Raw genomic sequence first — 23,540 nt, forward strand, 5'->3', positions numbered from 1 at the left:
AAGTCGCGACGTCAACACAAGTCAGGATACCTTTATATTCAATTTAAAGTCAATTGAGTGACACTTATTCTCTCCAGGCAAAGGGCTCAATACAGGAGTATAATTAATAATAATTTTCATACTGCAGCGTGGGTACCGAGCCACCTAACTGAAAAAAAATATACAGTCTGTATAGAACCTTAAGAATTCAGAACATTAGCATTCAAGTCACACATGTATCGATCGTGGGTTTTCGGATGTATTTTTTATTTGAATATGTGTGGTGTCTTTAAGGTATTCAATGTCTTTTATAGCGTCTTATAACGTTTGTATTTGTGTTAAGGTCTGTGTAGCTATAGCTACCTATACGCTCGTACTGTATCTCTTTTTATATCGTATACACATCTTACTGTATAAATTTTATTTTTTCACTCGTTTTGTGTTCTGCATGCAACCACACGATTCCGCTGACGGTGTGATCTGTTGTAGTCAGTATTGTTGTAGCACTCGACGTGAAAAGAGATCCGCGGATTATTTTTTTTTTCTTTTTTTTTCTCTCGTCGATAATCGAGAAGCAAAAAATAAAAAAAGTAAAGTGAAGTTAAAGGAAAGAAAACACAAATTTTTGGCTTTAATTAAACGTTGCTTCCTCTCTTTAACCCTATACGAAATTCGTGTGTCCATTGTTTTAATGGCAATGTGATCATCATCATTATTTAATATACAAAAAATACATTTCGTGCTGTTTTTTCGTTTGTTTATTATGAATGAATATTAAGAGAGAAGGAAAAATAAAAATAAGAGATATATAAAGTTTCTAGTGCTGGTAGTGAAAATTACATAATTTTCCATAATAATGACGGTTGGGATTGTAAAGTAGATATACTTTTTTTTTCACATCGGCATATGCATATGAGATAGATGCTAAAGGTTGGATATTTGTCAAAAATATCTGTAGCAGATTATTGCGGATCTGTTGGATAATTTATTATGATCATTGATGTTTTGATTGGTTTTGTTGAGTTTATTGCTTCTTGGAAGTAGGCTTGACTGTGGAGAAATTTACATTTGTTTGCTGATTTCTATGCAAAAAATTACGTTATTTAAAAGATTTGAAAAATTTGCTTCTTTTTCGTGAAAAAATTACCTAATTTACTTTCTCCGAATTTCTTGCTCTAATTAATGGTTCATGATTATTATTTTATGCAAATAAGAATCCATAATACTTGTCAAATTCCTTTCTAAAGTTTGCATTTATTGAATTTCATAATTTCCTCCAAAATATCCATAATTAAAAAAATCGATCAGAACATCATTGACCAAGGATAAAAAAAATTCATTTTCATAACAAAAGCAAAAAAAAATCATTTTTTTAAAGGTTGCGAAAAGTGCACAGAAGTGAAGTGAATTATTACATCAAAGTGGATTAAAAAAGGAATAACAAGATATCGAGTCTATAAGAATAAAGGTTAAGCATCAAGTGGTAGTTGGCGATAAATATAAAAGGGCAATCAAAGAAGGCCACAATATAGATAAACATACTTTCAGTGTTTAACATTTTATCTCCAACCTCTATTCATGCATGTGAAAAAAATAGTCATAAGAGAATATATATCGTAAAAAATATACACACAATATTTAGGAACGGCTAAAGTCAAATACGAAACAGGAGATAAAGAGGAGAAAAAAAAATCAAAAAGTCAATAAAAGTGCATTCTTTGCTATCCTGAATGAGCGACACCTTATATATCATCCATATTTATGTGCTTCCCATAATAATACAAAAGAATTGTTGAAAACAGGATAAAAGAAAAGGGAACGTATCGCACACGCACGTAGACTTGAACCTATCTACCTTTTTTAATATTTTTTGTAACAAATTTATATGTTCATAAGGAGTCCCTGTTTGGAACTTCATCTGTGATAAGACGACACCTTATTAGTTCTTAATAAAAAATTTCTTCTTTAAAACATTTTTCAACAAAAAAATTAAAAAAACATACAAAACAACTTTAAATAAATACATGGTAAGTCTCACATTCCCTGTTATATTGTTGAACATTTTTTGAAAACTTAATTAGATGTTGTGTATCAATTATCTCCCACAGACCACAATAGTAGATAGTTGGGTATAGATATCGAAGAAAATAAATGATTATAAGCAGCAGTAAGCAATAAATACAATGAAAATGAAATGAAGGGTTAATTTGAATAATTTAATAAGCGCTTAAAATACAAATTAATATTGTATTATTAATTTTATCTCCAAATAAAGCCTTCCAAGCCCGAGCGGTGCGTTGAAATGCACGTCATTTCTCTATGTCTCATAATACGTTAATATGACATTTTGTCATCAATACATTGATGCAACGTTGCTTTATTGATTATGTTACTTACTTACTTACTGGAACCATGCTCCGACTTGGAGCCTAGGTTATTACAAAAGGCATTTGACTCTGTTGCTGACCACATGACATAACTTGTACAAATTCTCTGTTTTGGCATCTGATTGACATTACTGTACTAAACCATGTTGCCTTTGGAGCACCAGGGCGTCTCTTTCCTTGTGGATTCCATCCAAGCGCGGTGAAACATGTTTGTGTTTCCATCCCATTTACGACACATTTCTAGTGTTTCGTTTTCGTAGCGTGTGTCCTAACCATCCATACTTTCATGTGTCATATGCCATAAGGACACCTCAACGTCAATATGACATTTTGTCACCAACACGTTGACACAACGTTGCTTAAAAAGTCATTATCTCATATCGATATGTCTCATAATACAGTCCTCACAGGGGTCGTTAGGGCACTTCAACGTCAATATGACGTTTTGACTACGACACGATGACACAACGTTGCTCTATTGCAGTGTTGTCCAATCATTTTTGTGTCACGACACACCTTGGAAGTGAATCATAATCAAAACCACACACGACATGTGGCATATGACATTTCCAAAAAAATTATGACGACACACTAGTGTGGTAAGATACACAGTTAGGACAACAATACTCTGTTGACTATTTCAATTGACTCCAAACTGTGTGTCACCACACTAGTATGAAAACATTTTTTGGAAATGACAAGAACCATATGTTGTATGGCTTCGGTCATGCCGTACCACTAAGTGTGTGACATGACACAAAAAAGCGTGGACAACACTTGACTATGTTGTGTTGCTCGGGAAAAGTCATTGTGCGTTGAGATTAACTTTTTCATCAAAAACTACATGATACTTGACAGCCCATCGACGCTTATATTTTTTCAATGCACTAAGTGTGTCGAGTGAGACTGTCGGAATTTAAAATGCAAATTTTATTATTCTCTTCATTATGAGCGAAAAAACAAAAAATTATTTGCATAGAATTGATAATCGAGGAGACTTCAAGTGTTACTTGTACTTAATATGTACATATCATCAGATGTTACGCAATTCTCTGACTGTTCATGAGCAATTCATTACCAAAAAAAGAAAATCAACAAGTTAATAAGTAATTTTTTCAAATTTGTAGCTTAAGCGTTGTTGCAAATAAAAAAAACAGAGTTAATGACATTGGGTGTGAGTCACATCAGGATGTAGTCAGTCAGAAACTTTTATACAGGTTATGATAATTTATTTATTTATTTTTTTCTTAAGAAATTCTGAATTAAGGTTTCTATAAATAGAAGCATTCTCAACTCTCAAGCTAATTTGCACTGACATTTAAGCGGTGCTCGTTATGGGAGGAAGATTCTTTCTTGAAGAATATATTGAAAATTCCACACATAAATCATCAAACAGTCAAATTAGAAGCAATAACCACTCCATCAAATATTCGTGAGTGAAGAATGTGTACCTTCGCAACTCTCATGTCGCTCTTTTTGAGGCTCTTTATTTTTTTCAAGGCAAAATGATGTATAATATTTCTCGTGTCATGTTTGTATATCCATTAATACAGTCAAAAATGGCTCTGAACAAACTTTAAAAGTTATCTCAAAAGCAGCTGGCTTGAAGGAAACAAAAAAATCATTTTTTAAGTCTGTGATTTTCAATCTCAATCTGACACCTACGATGGCAAAAAAAAATAACTTGATTGTTTTAAAAGAGTCGCATATGTGAATTGAATGGCATGGCAAATATTGAAACTCGATTTAGTACTTATAGTGTCTTGTAATGACGGTGGCGTCAAAAGAGATTTCTTTAAAAATCATTATTATCTTTTAAAGAACATAAACAAGTTTATTCGCAGGTAATGATGATGAAATAGACGTTCTGTTAGTGCTAATTTAATTACGGGTGAACATTTCGGTGGGAACAAGTTGGGAATTATTTAATGCGAACCGTTTTAAGTATCTTTGGGATAAATGTTAATTGAATGAATTAGCATCAGTGGTCTAAGTGGTTGGGTGTTGGTCTTGGGAGCCAAAGGTCTTGGGTTCAATTCTTAGTTGTGATTAGTTGAAAACTGAGTTGGTGTACTGTGCAGAGCATTGATGGGCAACCTTTCATTTTTCGCGACACACCTTGGTGATAAGCCAGGACTGAAACTGCACACTGTAAACAGTTTATGGCATTTCCTAGGCCATGCTAGTTTGTCCATCATTGGACCAACTACCATCTACACAGGTTTGTCCATCATTGGTGTAGAGCGTCACAGTCTTTAGGACTTAATGCAATCTCCTTTGCTTGAATATTCAACTCAAACAATCCAAAGGGTCACGCTGATGGTCGTAGTCAGTGTCCTGAGTCACACAAGATTGTTGCCAAATTTCAGATCGATTTACCGACTTGTACTATTTGGGCTAACTTATAGATGACTTATTATTAGGATAAATCTAAAATATAAATGTCACATGCCATATATTTGGACAATTCTTACTCAAACCTTAGCAATTGCCTTGTTAAACCTTGAATTCAACCCAAATACAGATTAAACATAGCCAAAAGTTCTCTTAATCTCGTTCTTAATGAGACATAAAAAGGCAAAATAAAGCGATTAAAATTAATTCCAAAATGTCAAAACTCAATTTCCTTAAAGTTCATAGAATCAATCCAGACAAACCGCAAAAAATAAATAATTTCAAAAAGTATATCCGAATCAAGATCTTGAACGATTTAAGACTTACAAGTAAAACACGTCTGACCAAAAAATACAACACACAGGTTGTTGAGCAACACACAGATCTTTATAAGCAAATATGGATCACAAATAGATAAATAAAGTCTTTAAGTTCAATAAATTCCGACTTGATAGTTACACATCCGTTTTAGAAGCAAAGAAGCAACAACAAGAAGAAATAATTTTACTTAACAAAATTGTTAGATATTATCTTTGATTCAAGGCGATGAAGTGTGAACGAAATGAAAAGCAAAAGTAAGAATCAATGGTTTGGAGCCAATGCGATAAAAGGCATAAAAGCATTCCATGACTCTATTCCATCCAAAAAGAGAAAAGAATAAAAAGTAAAGTTCTATTATCTTCAGTTTATGGTAAAATAGGAAAAAGACCATTGATGGAATAAGAAGTAAAATTAAATAGTTAAATGGCAGTGAAATTAAAGAAATTAAAATGAAATAAAATTTAAAAAAATCGGAAAAAAGCATGTTCGGTGAACATCTTTTGGTGTTCATATTAAAATTGTATGTGAGTGAGAAATAATTGTGTGTGAATTGAAGAAACGTGAGTGTTTGTCGATGGATAGATTCTCATGGTTGAATGGATTTTGGTGAGTTGAGGAAGACTGAATGCTTTTTTTGAGGCAAAAAAAGAAGGATTTGAACGTCTGGTGTTAAAAAAAATTGAAAATCACATATTGTCTCATATAGTATATTTTAAAAATCTTAAGATTCGAACTTAAACTTCTCTGATTATTCTTGGATTTTGCAATTTTGTGATAAGAATTTAATTAACAAATTCTTAATTTAAATCTCTGAAATTTCGAAAATTAATAAAAATCACCCAAAAACAAATAAGACAACCGCATTTAAAAACTTAAAGCAATTTAAAATCCAATAATAACTTGATGTCTTCCGCTTTAAATTCATTCAAAAAGTCATTTTCTATAGGGGGCATTCACTTATTACGTAACGCGAAAAATCACTTTTTAATCTCCCCTAACTCCTAAATTGCTCAATATCACTTAAAGCTTAACAAAATTTCAACTTCCCTCCCCTAAGTGCATTACATAACAAGTGAACGACCCCCAGACACACAAAAAACACAAGAACAAGTAGACATAAATCGATTCCTCATGCAATTTAATAACACCAGGAACTCATCTAGTTGGAACCGCAATATCTCAACAAAATCGCAATGTGCAGATTTTTAAAATTCTTTTTTAATGTTTTATTATAAAATAACATTCAATTTAAGTTTATGTCGAGACTCAAACTACCTTGACAATCAACCGAGAGGTATATTAGCTATTGAAAATAAAGTGAGGAATTTGGAAAATTACATACACAAAAGTTTATGTTCGTTAGTTGAGCTTCTTATTGTTAAAACAATAATCATCAAAAAAATTGAGCCGAAAACAATTGAAATTGTCGAGCTATTAATTCAATTTCTTCAAAGAGGGGCTTTTATGAGAAGGGGCTGTTCACTTGTTATGGTCGATTTTTAAGGGGGGAGGGGGGCATGCGACTTTGTAACAGTTTAAACAAAAGAGATGTTTTTGGATGGAATTTTTGTTACGAGGGAGGAGGGGCAAGTTTAGAAATGAAGATATACGCAGACTAAAACCGTATAATTTCTTGATAATTTGTATGGTTTCGTAGACATTGTACAGTTCTAGACAAAGTTGCATAACCTCAACAAAAACCGTACAATTTCTCAATAATTTGTATGGTTTTTCTACAATTTTCTTCAAAATCATAAAGAAATTGTACGGTTTTAGTCTATGACAGTGCCTGTTATGCAACTCTTTCTATAAATTCGTATTTTAAGTTATCCGTAATATGTGAACAGCCCCACATGTGTTTCTCTTTTTTGGTGCTTTGAAAATGATTTTAATTTCTCTTCTTTTATACCAAATAAAAATACAAAAAATGCCTTCTGTTAAAGTATTTTGTAATTGAACATTTTCTTCACATTTCTTCCATCCATTCATTCTTGTTTTCCTTTCTTCGACTTTTATTTTTTATTTTTTTGCTTTGTAGTGTAAATACCTAATAAATGGTTTCGGTTTCATATTTTATTTCGTACAATAAAACCAGAAAAAAAATCTTAGTTTTATTAGAGACTTTTTCAGACACTAAAATGTGTTTTTCATGAATTGTTTTTTTCGTATTTTGTTGCTGATTGACTTCAATGTCTTGTTATGAATATTTTGCAGTCTATTATTTATTTCAATTGTATTGTAGATTTTTACTAGGGGATATAACTTTTATGAACTATTTTAGAGATTTCGTTTTTGTGATAATTTTTGGAATGATTTGCATAAAAGGATGTGATCTTGATAGTTTTTTGAGGTTATGGTTCATTACTATTTGTGGGATTTTAGAAGTTCAAATTAGAGGTTAGAGTTGATGAAAATTGTGTAGATGTAGATAAGGTTCTTAGTGGGTTTTAGGCGTAATTTGATGGTTATTTGGAACTTACTGTTTGATTTTGTGTCTTGGTTCAATGCCACGATCCCGTAACAGTCAATAAGTCAGTTTTTAGATTCCAAAGTAGTATTTCTGTATCGTGAAAGCATGCTTTTTGCCTGTTATAAAGAAAAAAACTTTAAATGAACATTGTGCCACGTTCCTTAACTATCCTCGGTAGCTCAGCAGGTAACAGTACTTGACAAGTAATTAAGAGGATGTGGGTTCGATTCTCACTAGGGCTATGATGTTTAAAAGTACTTTCTTTCTAAAACCTTAGTTGAAGTAAGGTTCTGACACTACATCTTTTCATCTAATCCAATGCTCCTCAAACTAAGCTCTGTGACACACCAATGCATCGCAACATGATATTAGGTCTTCCGGGCAGTTGCATGTCATTAGGATATTGTACAAAATCATAACTAGACATTTACATTCAATTTTGTTCTAGACAATACCTTAAAACAGAGCATTACTCTTTTATAGATCTTTTATAGACTAAATTGACCACCAACCATAAAATCCCCAATCAAATTGTTTTTCTCTTCCTAATTCTTAGCCCAAACATTGCCCTCAAGCCAGAGTACATAAATTTAATTTACACATTTTATAAACATTTTTTTTGTTCAAGACGACTGACCCGAAAACAATTCAACTGGAATGGTTCTCGTGATAGAACGGTCATTCACCGTAAAATTGTAAATTTGGATGCTAAAATAATTTTTTTGATTGAATACCATTCTACCCCAAAGACATGAAATAATGAGTTTGGAGCTCATTTAATCATAATAACTACGGATGCAACCCAGGCTATTCAACCTTCATTATAATATCATCGTATCATCAAAAAAATGAACGGTTTTGTGGATGAATTTCGTACTAAATATAAAAAATTCAATTCCATCCATGTCATTGTCCTGAAGTGCATGCAATCCGAAAAACATTTCGTGTCTTCATAAAGGAGCTTAAATGAACAGTTTGAAGAGGAGGATCGGATTTTTTTGTGAGAAATGAATTGGGGCGTTCATAAATTTATATCGGAAATCGATACATCGAAATTCCAATTAATTTCATATTTATTTATTAACAAATAAATTAGAGCTAATTCCAACATGTTATGGACTTCTTCTTCACCTGTTGTGTCTCCATCTAAAATTACCCAATTTCATATTGTATGTTTTGACTGCTTCTTTTATAGTTAGTCATGTGATTCAATTTATGAAATGATTTATAGACAAAATAGTTTCCTTCCCAAGATTATTTCATCCATTTAAGTTTCAATATAAAAAATTTTTTATATAATTTCATTCAACTTAAAAAAAAATCAATAAATTTAATCATCGTTGAAAGGAACAATAAGAAGATAGAGGAGGAGAAGAGAAATATTTCCCAATATAATTTTTTCAATTCCTTCCAAAAAAAATTGTATTGAAAAAAGTCAATGGTCGATTATATTGATAGTAATGACTTTTCATCCAAATTATTTGTTTAAACATTTTTCAATGTTTTTTTTGATGCTTTATTTCTTGGGGTACGTTTAGCTGGGAACTTACTCTTTATTTTGTCTGTCGGTCCATTTGTGCTTGCTATTTAGATCATTGAGATGTGGTAAGAGAGCATGAGACCACATGAATGTCAAAAATATCATTGGAAGAATATGTCCATCTAGATAGTGTTGCACGAGCATGCATTTGGAATCGGGGACTGGAAAGTGTAAGCCAGCTATAAAGCCAGCTTCAGGCTTTGGGAGATCATGGCAATGGATCATAATTGATCTGTACGATAAGCGCACTAAGTAAGATAAAGAGCAACGCTAAGGCATTTCGTGGACAATGGACTTGTTTAACAAGTGAGGGACAATGGTTGTATTCAGAAGTGTTACAGTTTAAAGTGCTATCATAATATTAAGATGACTCCTTCATTTATTGCGTTGTAGATCCTCAGACTTGTATGTTCGGATAAGATGGAAAAGACTGCGATAGCTGCATCTTAGGTACAAAGACCTATAGTTTTAGTCTAGATGCTACTGGAAACTAGCTTTAGAATTCAAACTGCAGACTCGGTCTTGATCTTGAAAACTCCTCGATAACGAGACTTCAGAAACGCCTAATGCGCTATAAATCACCCATTTGCAGACCTTGCCATGCCGAATATAATTTTTGTGAACGCAAACAAAAATCCAAAAAATTCTTTGCGGGTGATTAAGCGTTAAGGCGAGAAAATAGAGTCAAAGGTTTTCAACTGGAAAGTAACGATTACAGCCTATTAGCATAGAATGAAGAGATTGAATGAATGATTGATGATGTGAATGCATTGTAGATTCAATATTATTATTATTGTTCTTTGAAGATTCTAACTCTCAAAAAAATATATTCTGTGGCATTGAAATTAAACAACAAAATGAAAATGTAATCAGTTACACGCATCACATGACGCTCGATGCTGATGATGCACATTTTTTTTTGAATTGCTTCCACATAGAAATTAATTTTTATTTGTTTTGTTTTTTTTCTATTCAATCTTTTTTAAGTGCTGGTTTTGTGAGAACAAATCCTCTAATTCTGTATGTCTGACTGACAATTAGACGAAATTGTTTAATTAATAGAGATGAGCTTGAACCTTCAATTTCTCATGATTCTGTGGATACAAAGTAGCCAAAACAAATTGTTTTTTCGCATGCAAAATTCAAGCTTCATTCTCAATTTGCATTTAAGGTACAGATGAATATTTTTAACACATTTTGTATTAAAATTGCATAATAAGCACTATGGCTTAATTAATAGATCTTTTTATTATTATTTTCTCGTGTGTTTCCATACAATATACATCATCACGAAAGAAGAAAAGATCTTATGTGATATTGCCACAAGACATCTATTGTTTAGGAATTTTGGAATTGATGATGCAAAAAAAAAAATTCAGCGTTTAATTAAAAAAGTCTTGGTTGTAAAGTCTCTGATCGGTTTTAGGTCTGTAAATGTTGCCTTTTCGATGCTCGACTTTGGACTACCTCTTGTCTTAAGCCACTCCATCATCTGAATAACACGTCCTTGATCGCCTTCTATTCTTCCTTTTACTGTGCCATTTTGTGTATTCATACACCAACCTGATTGAGACAAATGAATGAGAATTTATTGTTATGGACAGACTTGCTAATCAAAAAGCAGTTTACATTTGAATGCTAATGAAACTTGACAATGTCGTGGACGGTCAAAAATTACTATTTACGTGTCTTTTAATATAATTTTGGACTTTATGTGAATGAATAAAACAGTAATTGAATGGTACTTGCCTCTTAATCCCAAGATAATTGCCTGCCTTTCTGTATACTTTCGAAAATAAACGCCCTGAACTTTTCCAAACACTTCAAATTCACAAAACACAATCTTCGACATTTCTTAAGCCAGAGACAGCCAGTAGTTGTTGTGTTTATCACAGTGAAAGCACTCAAACAAATAAATGAACAATCAGGCACAAGTTTATATTGAATTGTTTATTTTCTGAAGTGCAAAGTGCTGAAAAGAGTTCAATTTACTCAAAAGAAGCCGTTTCTATGACTACAGACTGAATAATATCAACATAAAAAAATTTGGCCTTAATTTTTTTGATTATTTTTATATTCTCTATGGAAATTGCTTACTATGTTTCAAATCAAACATGAAAGCTTATTTGCTTCGGTAAATAAAATAAATATATATTTATGACGAATAAATTGGTGTCCTCCCTCACACCATAAATAGCGCAGCCTAGCATTGCAAAAATAATATTTTTTAGATCAAGTAAATTTATTTCAAGTGCATACTGTAGAATGGAATACTAAAAGGTTACTTGATGCACATAAAGTAAATATTTCACATTCGCAACACACAATCTTACCTTACGTAACGTAATGCGATATGACTAAATATGTGAATTTATTTTATGATCATCCCACATTTGGCTAGCATTTGATTTGATATTTTTGCATTTCTGGCTTGTTTTTGTTCAGATGAAATAGTTTTAACACATTTTTTTAGTATCAAAATGCGGTTTTTTGTGCTGACTTGATTTTATTTATAGTCTTGCCATTTTTTGAAAGCTATTAAATCATTTTAAATGCCAATAAAGCAATTAAACAAGAAGAAATTTGCTAAAAACTTTTTGAGGTGGAATAATTAAAATTTAAAAAAATTCAAATTTCAATTAACCGTTAAATAACAGCTTCAAGATTATAAAACAATAAAACTAGAATTTACATCAACATTCCAACCAGAAACAGATCTAAACTCTAATCATCCACCTCCGCTGTTTTTGCTACATATTTTTTGCTCAATCTTGTTGTCATCGTGTGATTTTGAGCTTCCATTGATGGGATGACGATCAAATATTCATCAGTCGTTAGCCTTGAAATCGGTTGTGGGATTTTTTCTCTATAAACGTTGTTATTTTTTTTTGTCAGTATCTTAATGTCTCAATACTTTGCAACAGTCTTAACTAGTAAAAGAGAAATATCTTGCGTTTATGAGACTTGACATTGAATTTTTTTTGTGTTTTTGCTTTTCATGAGAGCGCTTTAATCAAGAGAATAAACACTCATACATAGTCAACCTTTTTTTATAATCCATGAAATTGAATGATCTTTTCCACAAGAAGTAATGATGATGGATAAAAAAAACTTGTTGATATATTTGTAAATTTCAAGTTCCACTTGGTGATGGAGATTCTGAAATTTCATCTAAACAAAAATAATGGAAATGACAACAGCGAAATTACTGCTTTTGCTATCTCCATTTAAAAATAGTTTAAGCTACTTGCTTGACCAGTGATGTAATCAGGGGTCAATTTTTCTGGTGGTGGTACGGGACGTTATAGGCACACCACTTGTACGGAACAATAGTGTACCTAGTATGGTAAAGTGGTTTACTTATCACGTATCAATGGTGCACCAATACCGTATCATCGCACCATTATTCTATACCACCGGTGTACAATTGCTACATCACTGGGGTACCATTTTTTAAGGACATGTATATCACTTTGCCATAGCAGGTGAACCATTGAGTATGCGGAATAGGATTTTTGGTTGAGCTCTATTTTGATAAGCAATGCTGATCCCCAGAAACCTGTTAGACCAGTGATAGTCAACTTGTGTGCCGTGACATACTATGCATGAGTTACGTTACTAAGCTTTGTTTCATTAAGTAGCACTGATTCCCAGACACCTCTTAGAGCAATGTTGGGCAACCTGTGTATCGCAACACACTATAAATGATGTATGTCGTTCAATAAACAGCACTGAGCCCTAAAAACCCCTTAGTTAAGTGCTGGTCAACCTATGTGACGCAACAAACTATGAATAACGTATGTCGTGGAGCTCTATTTCAATAAGCAGTATTGATCCCCAAACATCTCTTAGACCAGTGCTGGTCAACCTGTGTGACGCGTCACACTATGGATAAAGTTTGTCGTTTAACTCCATTTCAATAAGCAGCACTGATTCCAGAAACCTATTATACCAACATTTGGCAATCTGTATGACGCGACACACTGGATACACTGGTGTGCCGCGAATATTTGACTATGCATGATGTGTCTCGCCACAAAAATGATTGCCCACTTCTGTCTTAAACCTTTCTTTCCCTCCCTAAATTACGCCTTTCTTTCCATGATATACAACATCATCAAAAAGTCACAATATAAAAATTCGCAAGCAAAAATCCACATGGACTCTATTTATGGCAATATTATGAAAAGATAAATGTGAAGATAGGCAGATTGATGGGATGCTGCGTTCGTTTAAATAAAAATTTTTTATTACATCCCTTATTAACTCGTGTAGAAATAGAAAAATTATCGCTTCTATTCTACTCAATATTTTTAAACAATAATTTTGTACATTTCATTGGTGACGCCCAGATACTCATTTCATAATGTGTAAAGAATTTAGCTGTTAATGATGCTGCATGAAACTAGAACCTTTCATTAAAAATTTCTATATATAGCTAATATCCTCCTGACTTGAAGAATAGAACAACATTTCTATACGAGCATGTTGGTGGCAACAAGCTGTAGCTTTATACTCTCTAAGCTTGACTTAAATGAGTTGCTAGTCGGGTATTATAAGTCGGCGATAAAAAATATAAAAATCATTTAATCGAGTATAAATGCGTCATTCAATTGTTTATAAGTTATAAAGCTGAAAGATGGAGGAGTAGGAAAGGCATTGGGGATTGAGTGCTGGGATGCATTTTTAATTGGTTGAGATTCTTGGGTAGTATTGGGAAGTGGTGGGCAACCTTTTTTTTCGGGACTCACCTTGGTATCTTGGTAAGCCACGACCAAATCCACACACGATATGGTTCATGGCATTTCCAAGAATTTCGACGGCGCACTAGTATGCTGCGGCACATAGGTTGTCCAACACTGGTCTAGAGTGACTTCTTGGGGAATTTGTAGCTAGACTAGCGTGTCGAAGCATAAAGGTTGTCTACCGCTGCTCTAATGTGACTTCTAGGGAGAAATGTAGTCAGACTAGTGTACCGGGGCATATAGGTTGTCCACCACTTGTCTAAGGGTGACTTCTTGGGAGGGGTGTAGCCAGACTAGTATGCCAGAGCACATAAGTTGCCCACCACTGGTCTAAGTGTAGCCAGAAAAGGTGATAATGAGATGGTTGACCTGAATGCACCTCTGCTTCTAGGATGTGACTAAATAGAGGCTTCAAGAGCATATATATCAAGTCAAGGCACCCATTGGCACACCCCAGATCGCAATTAGCAAGATAAAAAATTTCTGGCAGTTGCATTAAAATTAAACCTTGAATATCTGCCAACTTCAACCATACAATCGATCAGTTAACTCCATTCCAAAGATATCAAAAAATGTTAATATTCATCTCAGCATCCAGTAAATCATAAAAAAAAATTTACAGCACATCACATAAAATTTCGTGATTGATTTTTATGGATGACCAAGCAGTCAAACGAAATACAAAAGATTTCATAACACAAAAAATGCACTGAATGAGCAACGATCGTTTCCATCCTTCTCATCGTTCTTTAAGCCACAATCAATGTATATGATATTTTAACAGTTAGAAGCTCAAATAGCTGCAAGCGTTTCAATAAATTTTCATCTTTTTTTTATATATATTCGATTCTATTCAGTTTAAGCACTATAAATTACAATCTCTGTGTACAACAATCATAATAATATAAAAAAAAATTTACATGAATGCTCTCGTGTGTGTGGACCTTCCAAATAGAATAAGAATAGATTGTTACTTTAATGATAGAATTCAATTTTTTTTTTGTCGAAGACATTATGTGCTGCTATTGTGCGTTGATTATAAGACTCTTTTTTTTACAAGAATATTCCCTCGAGAAATACTTTGAGTTAGGCTGACTAAGATGTGGGGTTAATTGGTTATGACGTCTAATGGGAGAGATATGGGATCTAAATAGAGGTCGACCAAATACTAAAACGCAAGTAATTCAAGCTTGCAGAGATCTGTAGAACTCTAAATTAAGTGATATTCCAAAGAAAACAATAGCCAGCCCAGAGTGTCATCGACAGATATCAATACATCGTGAATAATTGAGATTAGAGTTGAGTTTCATTTTAACGTATTTTTGAGATTCAAATTTTAACGGTTTTCTAAAATTTAAATTAGATTTGAACTTAGTTTCTAATTTTTGTGTGTGTGAAAAAGTCGAGAAAATTGTTCAATTTATTTAATTTGTGAATTTAAGTCTATTTAAACGTTTCAAGTGCGGCACAGAAAGCCATGCATCTAGTTCATGGAGCATCCCAGATGCATTAGGAGTTTGCCATTATTTTCATGATTACCGAAAGTTCATGCAAAAGACTAGTGTACTATAGCTCAGTGATGGGCAACCTTTTATTTTCCGCGACACAGCTTGCTGGTAAGCCTCGACCAAAACCGTACACAATATATGGTTCATAGCATTCCAAACAATTTTGGAGACATATTATGCAGATTACGGACTGTCAACTTCTGTCGTATTTGATAATTTGAGTCACGTCTGCTCAAACCGAAAAGGTTTGCTTGCAGGCAAGTTTCCAAAAAATAGCATTTTCCTCTACATCACTCAAGAATGAACCCCGGATCATCGTAAAAAAAAATCCATGAAAATTAAGCATCAAGAGAGAAAGATTTTGTTCAGTTGGCTTTAATTGCACTGTCATTAGGTTCATTTGTCGGTTCACTTGATGTGAGCATAGAGGATGAACAAAATGAAAAAAAAAATAATAAGTAAGCAAGATGGATGGAAGAAGAAGAAGAATAATAAAGGAAAAAAGAGTCAAGAATGAAGTGAAAGATATTTTTATGATATGCTCTCTCAAGTGTCAGTATAAGTATGAGAATTAATAAATGAATGAATGAAGGGTGTATAGGCATGCAATGCAGTAGAGCTATATCAGGTTTCTAGCTTTCATTAATGAAAGAGATTCTTCTAAATTACGATGAGAATTTTTTTTATATTTCTAAGATTCTTTTTCCTTTCAATAAACTTCACATCGCGGTAATGTTCTCATAATTATACATGGAAAATGAGCAGGTATTGTACATGTGTAAACATTCATTTTCCGAAAATAATATAGAACAAGTATGAATTAAAATTATTGTTTTTTTCACATGAGATGCGCTAGCGCATTTTTATATTCCATATATTGAGGCTAATGATGTGAAATTATGGTATGGGCGATGGTTTTGGGGTCATTTGGATGGAGTTGAAGGGGTCAGCTGGAACGAGGAAGCATTTGTTCTTGATTGATTATTAATTTCTTGCTTTATAGTTCTTGTTGAGGATTGTAATTGTGTATCAATTATAGTTTACATGCATGCTTAATAGTTAAGTATAGTTTTAATGATTGCAGTATGTAGGCTTATATTAAGGCGGATTTTATGTTTGTAATCTTGGGATTTTGTAAGAATCTATTGAATTTGTGAGAGATTGGTATTATTTTGTACTCAACATTGAGCATCTTGGTTATTTGGAATGATCTACAGCGTTAGATTCAAATTTGAATGTTTCAAGCAGAGTTCCAAAACAGGTGTCTGTGACAGGCAAAACCGTACAAATTCTTGATAATTTATATGGTTTTGTAAGAAAAACCTTACAAATTATCAAGAATTTGTACGGTTTTCGCCTGTCACAGGTGCCTGTTTTGCAACTCTGGTTCAAACTCTTACAAATGAGCCAAAATCAATTGCTAGGATATCCTCACGTCTTGCTGACATCGCATTGACATAAGGCAGCTAGGCGCTCTGAAGATAAACTTACCTACTAATTATTGTCCTAAAAGCTAGTTAGATCCCACAAATGCCCTTAAAACTTCTGGATCCACAAAGTCATAAATCACTAATTACCTAAAATACAGATCCCACAAATGCCCTTAAAACTTCTACAATCAAACTTATCTATAATCAACACAACCTTTCTCAAAACTTAAGGTCACAGAGCGCATCAAATCTCAAACTTCCCAACAACTTTTGCATCTCACGATATCACGTAAATCTTAATGATCTAATGATACCTCTCACCTCCATTAATGATCCAAAACAAGATTCTATTTGTCACAGAAAGTTGAGAATTTTTACGGAACTGCGTAACTAACAACAATTGTAATTATGATGATCATCGACAACGGTGATTCTCTCTGTCATCATCTTCTTCTGTTGCCTTTCTTTCCTATTCTCAATTTTTTTTAATTTGAGAATTTCATGTGAACATTGAATTAGGGTTAAAAATACTTTTACACACATATTTCCTATTGTTATTACTCATTTCATGTAGACCGTATACCGGGAATTAACAGGTGATTATCTGTCAAACATTCTAGTGTGTCATTTCAATATTTCCGTTTAAGTCATCTGACTCTATTTTCAATTATGAGTAAGTCCATTTTATATGATTAATAAGAAGCAGATTAATTGACTATAACTGCAAATTTTCACACATTTCAAAAATCATTCAACTTGGTCTTTTACTTCCATTTTATTATTTCATAACACAAATCAGCAAACTCTCTTTCCGTACCATTTTTGGATAAGTGCGAACAATGCAAAAATATGGTTAGTCAAGTCTTGTCAGGCTGTTATGAAATTTTTGCCATTTTCTTATAGTGTTGATGATTATTTGATTGTCCAAAAAAAAAGTTATTAAAGGTAGTGTGAGATAAGTATGTAATGTAATAACATTAATAATGGACATCCAGCAATCAGTCAATCTATGTACTTTTTTTTCTCAAAACACTTTACAATCTGTCGCTGTTTAAACCGCTATTGTCGAATAAGTAGATGTGAATTTTTAGACAGTTTGGGAGGGGATGGGTAAGTCGACTTATATGGGGCTGAGTGGATTAAATTGTTGTTGTCTGGTTAAATCAATTTTTAATTGATGTTACTGATTGAAAGGCGATAAGATTAATTAGGACATGGGAGGTTCAAATTTGAGTTAAAAATCAGAGGGATTTACATCATTTATCTAGATGCTTTCATCTTTAAGGGAGCTGCTGCTAATTGGGGGAATCCCCTTAGATCGAGTGCTGGATGTGTTTCAGTACTTTATTGTACATTAATTTGACATACGATCTGTTATTTCTGCTGTTAAGGCTCTAGAGTATGCATTCTTTCGAATGACGACTGATCGAAATTTGGAACAATCGCCAGATTGCGATTCGGAACTGAAACCTGATTGCGATTTTGTACTGAAGCCTGATTGAAATTCAAACTATACTCTGATTAGAACTTGAAGCTGATTAGGATTCAAACTTGAACTTTGAGATTCGAACTAAAGCCTGACTGAGTTTTGAACTGAAGTCTGATTAGAATTCAAACTCATTCTCTCTTGATTGCATATCAAGTGCTCTAACGTACTGACCTGTCGAGAGTTGTTATAAATCTTGACAGTATGCATATTTAATTCTTCCATTCCATATAGTCCGCATTCTACAGATCTTAATGTTGTGTCGTACCAATCCAGATTTCCCTAATAAAATGCGCTCATCTACATCACCCAAATCACGCACCTGCTGCCCATTTCAATAAGTATTTCACCATTTCCATCAAATTTCCATCATACACACATAACAAAGTCTTTAATTTCGATAATAATCTAATAGTGACGAAATTATATTATTGTCTAGCCTTAGACTTTTCCCAGTGGAAAGACTCAAAAGATGAGCTCATTTATGATTGATGACGATTCCGCAATTAAGTATCACATTTAGCAGTTTTGTAAGGCAGTGTTTTTTCATTCAATTTTTATTCATAAAGTCTGAATATATTAAGAGAAATGGAACTAAATGAATTTTAATAATAATAACAGTAATATGCACGTCATGTGAATAACCAAAGTGAATGGATAGTTTTGAAATCTTTAGGTTGTTAGTCTTACTTCTTATTTCTCTCTCGTCTCGTCGATTAAAGTCCATTGTGACATTTCATTATTATGATTTAATAAATAGGAGCAAAATAGCTGCATAAATATTAAATAAATTTGAGTAGAAATTAGCTTGCGTCACTTTTGTGTCAAATGTATGTCATTTAAATCTATATAAAGTTGACTAATAAATTGCCTATTTTAGAGCATTGCAGATTTTGTCATTTATTTTCGAAAGTTTAAATAATGCCTTATTATTGTAAAGCAGATTAGAGTTGAGCGTAAGGACGCATGACTGTGACTTTTTTTCATTGCTAAAGAAGTTGAATCACAGCTTGTTTGTTGATTATAGTCTGAGGATTGAGAATGGAGGAGATTTTGGTGATAATTTGTGTCAAAATTGAAGGATTTAAGAAAGTTAGGCTTGAAATCAATTATTAACCTGTCTTGGTTTGCATTTGCATCAACTATGATCGATTAGCTGGTTGAAAATCACTGCAATCTTAATGGATTTTAAGTTTTGAGACAGAGAATTAGCAAAAAATTTAGGGGTCGTTCAGAAAATTGCAATTTTAAGCCTTCTTTTAGAGAATGTCTGGTAAAGTTGAATTTTTTGTAAAGAACAACGTTCCTATACTCCTTTACTTACTGTAACCATGATCCTATGTAGAGCTTGAGGCTTTCCATCTGACTCTGTTGCTTGCTATGTCATACAGTTTGTACAAATTCTGTGTCCGCACGATGAGCTGATATTCTAACATTCCTATAGTGGAGGATAACCACGAACAAACAGTAAGCACGCTTACTTCTAGCAAGCAAAGAGCAGGTTGTCATGAGACATAAATAACATTACTTACTTTGCTTCCTTGGTGAAGGCGCTCGAGGGCCTATTATCGCATTTAGAGCTAGTCGAATGCTGAATCAGTCTTTAGGTAACTTCTGCTAGTTCTAATTTCCAGCATTTGTGAAGCGTTGCTCACACAGTAATTCATTACCTAAAAGCAGTCTCTTTGCCTGTTACAGTATGATGCCATTATGACATCTTTACATGATACCATGTGATCATGCTTATTTATCCGAATATGTGAGTTAAAAACTTAAACGCCCCCAATAAATTGTTCAATAAAGCCCCTAAAACACTCTATGAGTCTATAATACAATTCTTACTACATATTCAATACATTGTTACTTTTATGTACCTTGCTACACAGCATTAGAATATCTATTCCGAAGGTTAAAAGCTGAAAGAAAAGTTTTTGCTTAGTCAATCGGATTTGAAGTTTCAAAATCGAAATTTAATTATTGATCGAGTTAATTATTTGAAATCTAGAAGCTTAAAACTGTTTAATTACTATAAATTTTAATTGCAATTTTTGTTGCAATATTTTAGTTTTCTACAATTAATTAAATACATTTAATTCTATTAGCAAGCTGTTAATCTTCACATATTATTGAGATAATTAAAAATCAGACATTTAAAATCATTCTGAAATCTTTTACACTAGCTTGAATGAATGTTCTTTCGATACTTATCAATAAAATAAGATAGCGATCGAGCATTTACTAGTCGACTAACCGGATTCGGACTATGAACACTTGAATACATACTAGATTACCCAAGCAACAGTTGCTTATTAATTTAGCAAATTAGCTTAATGATTCCGTACAAAAAATATTTATCTCAGCAGTTGTAGTTTTTACTATTTTTAATTAAACATGATGTTCGATCTGATGGTTGAATGAGGAGGCAGTTTTAAGTATATTGAATAATTATGCAGCATATGTAGCTTGTCACAACTTTGTTGCAATGAAGTTATCAAAGAAAAGTTGTTGATTTTGTACTTAATTGTAGATTTGAGGGATCAGGAATTATTTCCATAATAGTAATGAATTATGCGAAGAATTCAATTAGCGAGAACATACAGTAACTATGAAATTGCGGTTTAAGTAGAATGCCCAGAAGTACTGTATATTCGACCACACAAATGTGAATTGAACCACATTTTATAAGGTAACTCAAAGCCTCGGGCTTGATAAGACTTGACCGAGACTTAGAAAAATTCTGAGACGGAGACTGTGAGTTGGACTGGAGCTGGAACTAGAACTGAGACTAGGAGTGAGACTGTGACTGGAACAGGGACAGAACAAGGACAGTCACTGTGACTGTGACTGTGACTGAAACTGAGACTAAGACTAAGACTGAGACTGAGACTGAGACTGAGACTGAGACTGAGACTGAGGCTGTGACTGAGACTGAGGCTGTGATTGTGACTGTGACTGTGACTGTGACTGTGACTGTGACTGTGACTGTGACTGCGACTGTGACTGTAACTGTGACTGTGACTGTGACTGTGACTGTGACTGTGACTGTGACTGTGACTGTGACTGTGACTGTGACTGAGACTGAGACTGAGACTGAGACTGAGACTGAGACTGAGACTGAGACTGAGACTGAGACTGAGATTGGGACTGGAGACTGAGACTTAGTCTGAGTCTGAGACTGAAGAGACTACTCAAGAAGCCTCGATATCGGTGTCGGTCTTGATCTTGACATCGGACACCCTCCACACTGTTCCTCTTTAGTTTCCATGCTGGTTTCAATGCAGCAAATTAAAATAAATCACCAAAATCAATTATCAATCCTCAAATTTCTCAAAAAACCCCCAAAAAAGGCCTTCAGTGTTAAAAACCATGTAGATTTATATTACGTCATTAAACGTAATGATGTTAATACTTAAAACTTAATGTTCCTTCTTTGATCCTTCTTTTAAAAAAAATTAATTTGATACCATCATTACCTTCATTTTATTCTGTATTTTATTAACAGGCAACAAATTGTGACCACACAAAATTTACAAGCATATCCGTGACATGTAATTGATAGGAAGATCGATCATATCTGTCACTGGAATTGTCTTCTGAATGACTAAGGAATTAAGGAATTAACAATAAATTTCGCGTCCTCTTAAGCCTCAATAAAAATCTTCATTTTTTATGATCTTTTGTTGAGATTGTTTGGGAAATGCCATCATCCTCGGCTATGACTCATAAAATAAAAATACATTCCATTGTGCTCATCAAGACTGCGAAATTCTTCAACGAAGACTTTGAGGATATTGACACTGGAATGAATCTGATGTCATAAAATTCCTGAAAAGGAAGCAAATTGCTCAAGTTTCATCATTATAGTTTTATTAGACACATGAAGTCACATCATTAAATGTTAAATTATTGGATAGATTCGTAATTTTTTTTTTGCTATAATTAAAATTAATGTTTATGATGATTGAAATGGATGGAATTCTACGACTTGATCAGGTATTTTAGTGAGTAAGGAATGTTTGCAATCTAGAATAGGAAAGTTGTGCAGTTTCATTAACCAGCTGTAAAATCTATACATGGATCTTCATGATAAAGCTTGAGTAATCCGAGTTGAAGGTTAATTCCTGAGAATTATAAGAGTTTTAATGCCATTAAACACTTTATGACTTTAAAATCATGTCCAGAATGCTCTCAAAAGCAATCATCTTCAAACTACTCATCATCGGATCATTAACGACGAAGAATTTTCAGCACGTCTTAAATATATTAAGAATACACATGATTCCGAAGGTCATATGCTTAGCTTCTGTATTACGGATGAAATCTCAATTAATTCTTGTCAGTCATTAAGGCTTAGCACACTTCATTGATTGCTTATTTTTTTAATGTCTTGCTGATGTTTTATTGATGATACTCAATGCTGTTTACCACTCAATTATACCATAAAAAGTCCTCATAATCATGAAACTCCTACACAAGAGCTAGACTCCAATGCTCATTGAAATGACAGCGTAACTAATTCGTTTTGTCTAATAAAATAATGAATTCCGCATTGTTATTTTCCATTAGTCACTAGTTTTGCACGTCATACGCCTCTAAAACCACTAAGACTCAAATATCAACCATCAAATGTCCTTCATAAATATTTTTTGCATTGCAATTTTTCATCGCATTTAATGAAATTTATCTCAAACATTTGAATGTGAAGCTTGGAAATTGGAAAGGCAATTTAAATTATAATCTCTTTGAATCAATGAATTCATTATGATGGATGTTATATATCTTACTCGAATCTTAGTTGTTTATCGTTCAAGTATCGCTTTTCATTCAAAATCTCAAATCATTTTCTGTGGCTTTACATTTAAAGCTTAAAGTGGTTTGAAAGTGGCATTTCAATGGAAATTGAAATTGATTGCACATTAATAATCACAGTATTTTTTTTCGGGTGATTTTTGTCTATACAATTAGAGTCATTAGTGAAATTTAATTTCACTTTCTTTACAGACTCGATGATTGCGCAACGGCTGCTAACCAATTGGCAATAAATCATCACAATTGTAATAATAATGATCATCAAATTGATATTGCTTTTCTTTGCAAAAAAATAATATATCATGTAACTACCATAAAAGGATGCATTAAATTTATGCTACCTACTGTGAACATCAATAGCCACAACTTCTTTTTAGTCGCAGCATTTAACAAAAAAAAAATGTACAATATTGTGCGGCTTTTAATATGCTAAATATGAAATAAGATAAAATGCAAGCCATTTTTTAAAAC

General features: G+C 33.0%; 1 protein-coding gene across 4 annotated transcripts in view; it reads left to right on the plus strand.

The window, feature by feature from the left end:
• Nucleotides 1-465: 465 nt before the first annotated feature.
• Nucleotides 466-23,540, plus strand: part of pio (zona pellucida domain-containing protein piopio) — a 68,992-nt gene continuing 45,917 nt past the window's right edge. For 2 of the 4 annotated variants that reach the window (XM_070634813.1, XM_070634820.1), the window contains exon 1: nt 5,292-5,335. In XM_070634813.1, the coding sequence (XP_070490914.1) occupies nt 5,307-5,335 (29 nt within the window). In that variant the 5' untranslated portion in view covers nt 5,292-5,306. Of the gene's footprint in view, nt 910-1,357; nt 2,007-4,105; nt 4,211-5,291; nt 5,336-23,540 lie in introns of those variants that run through there. The other 2 variants (XM_070634828.1, XM_070634837.1) reach the window with 2 other exon arrangements.

The sequence above is a fragment of the Chironomus tepperi genome, unplaced genomic scaffold (genome assembly GCF_022539635.2).
Source record: "Chironomus tepperi strain 1889 unplaced genomic scaffold, CSIRO-AGI_Ctep_v1 contig_9, whole genome shotgun sequence".
NCBI lineage: Eukaryota > Metazoa > Arthropoda > Insecta > Diptera > Chironomidae > Chironomus > Chironomus tepperi.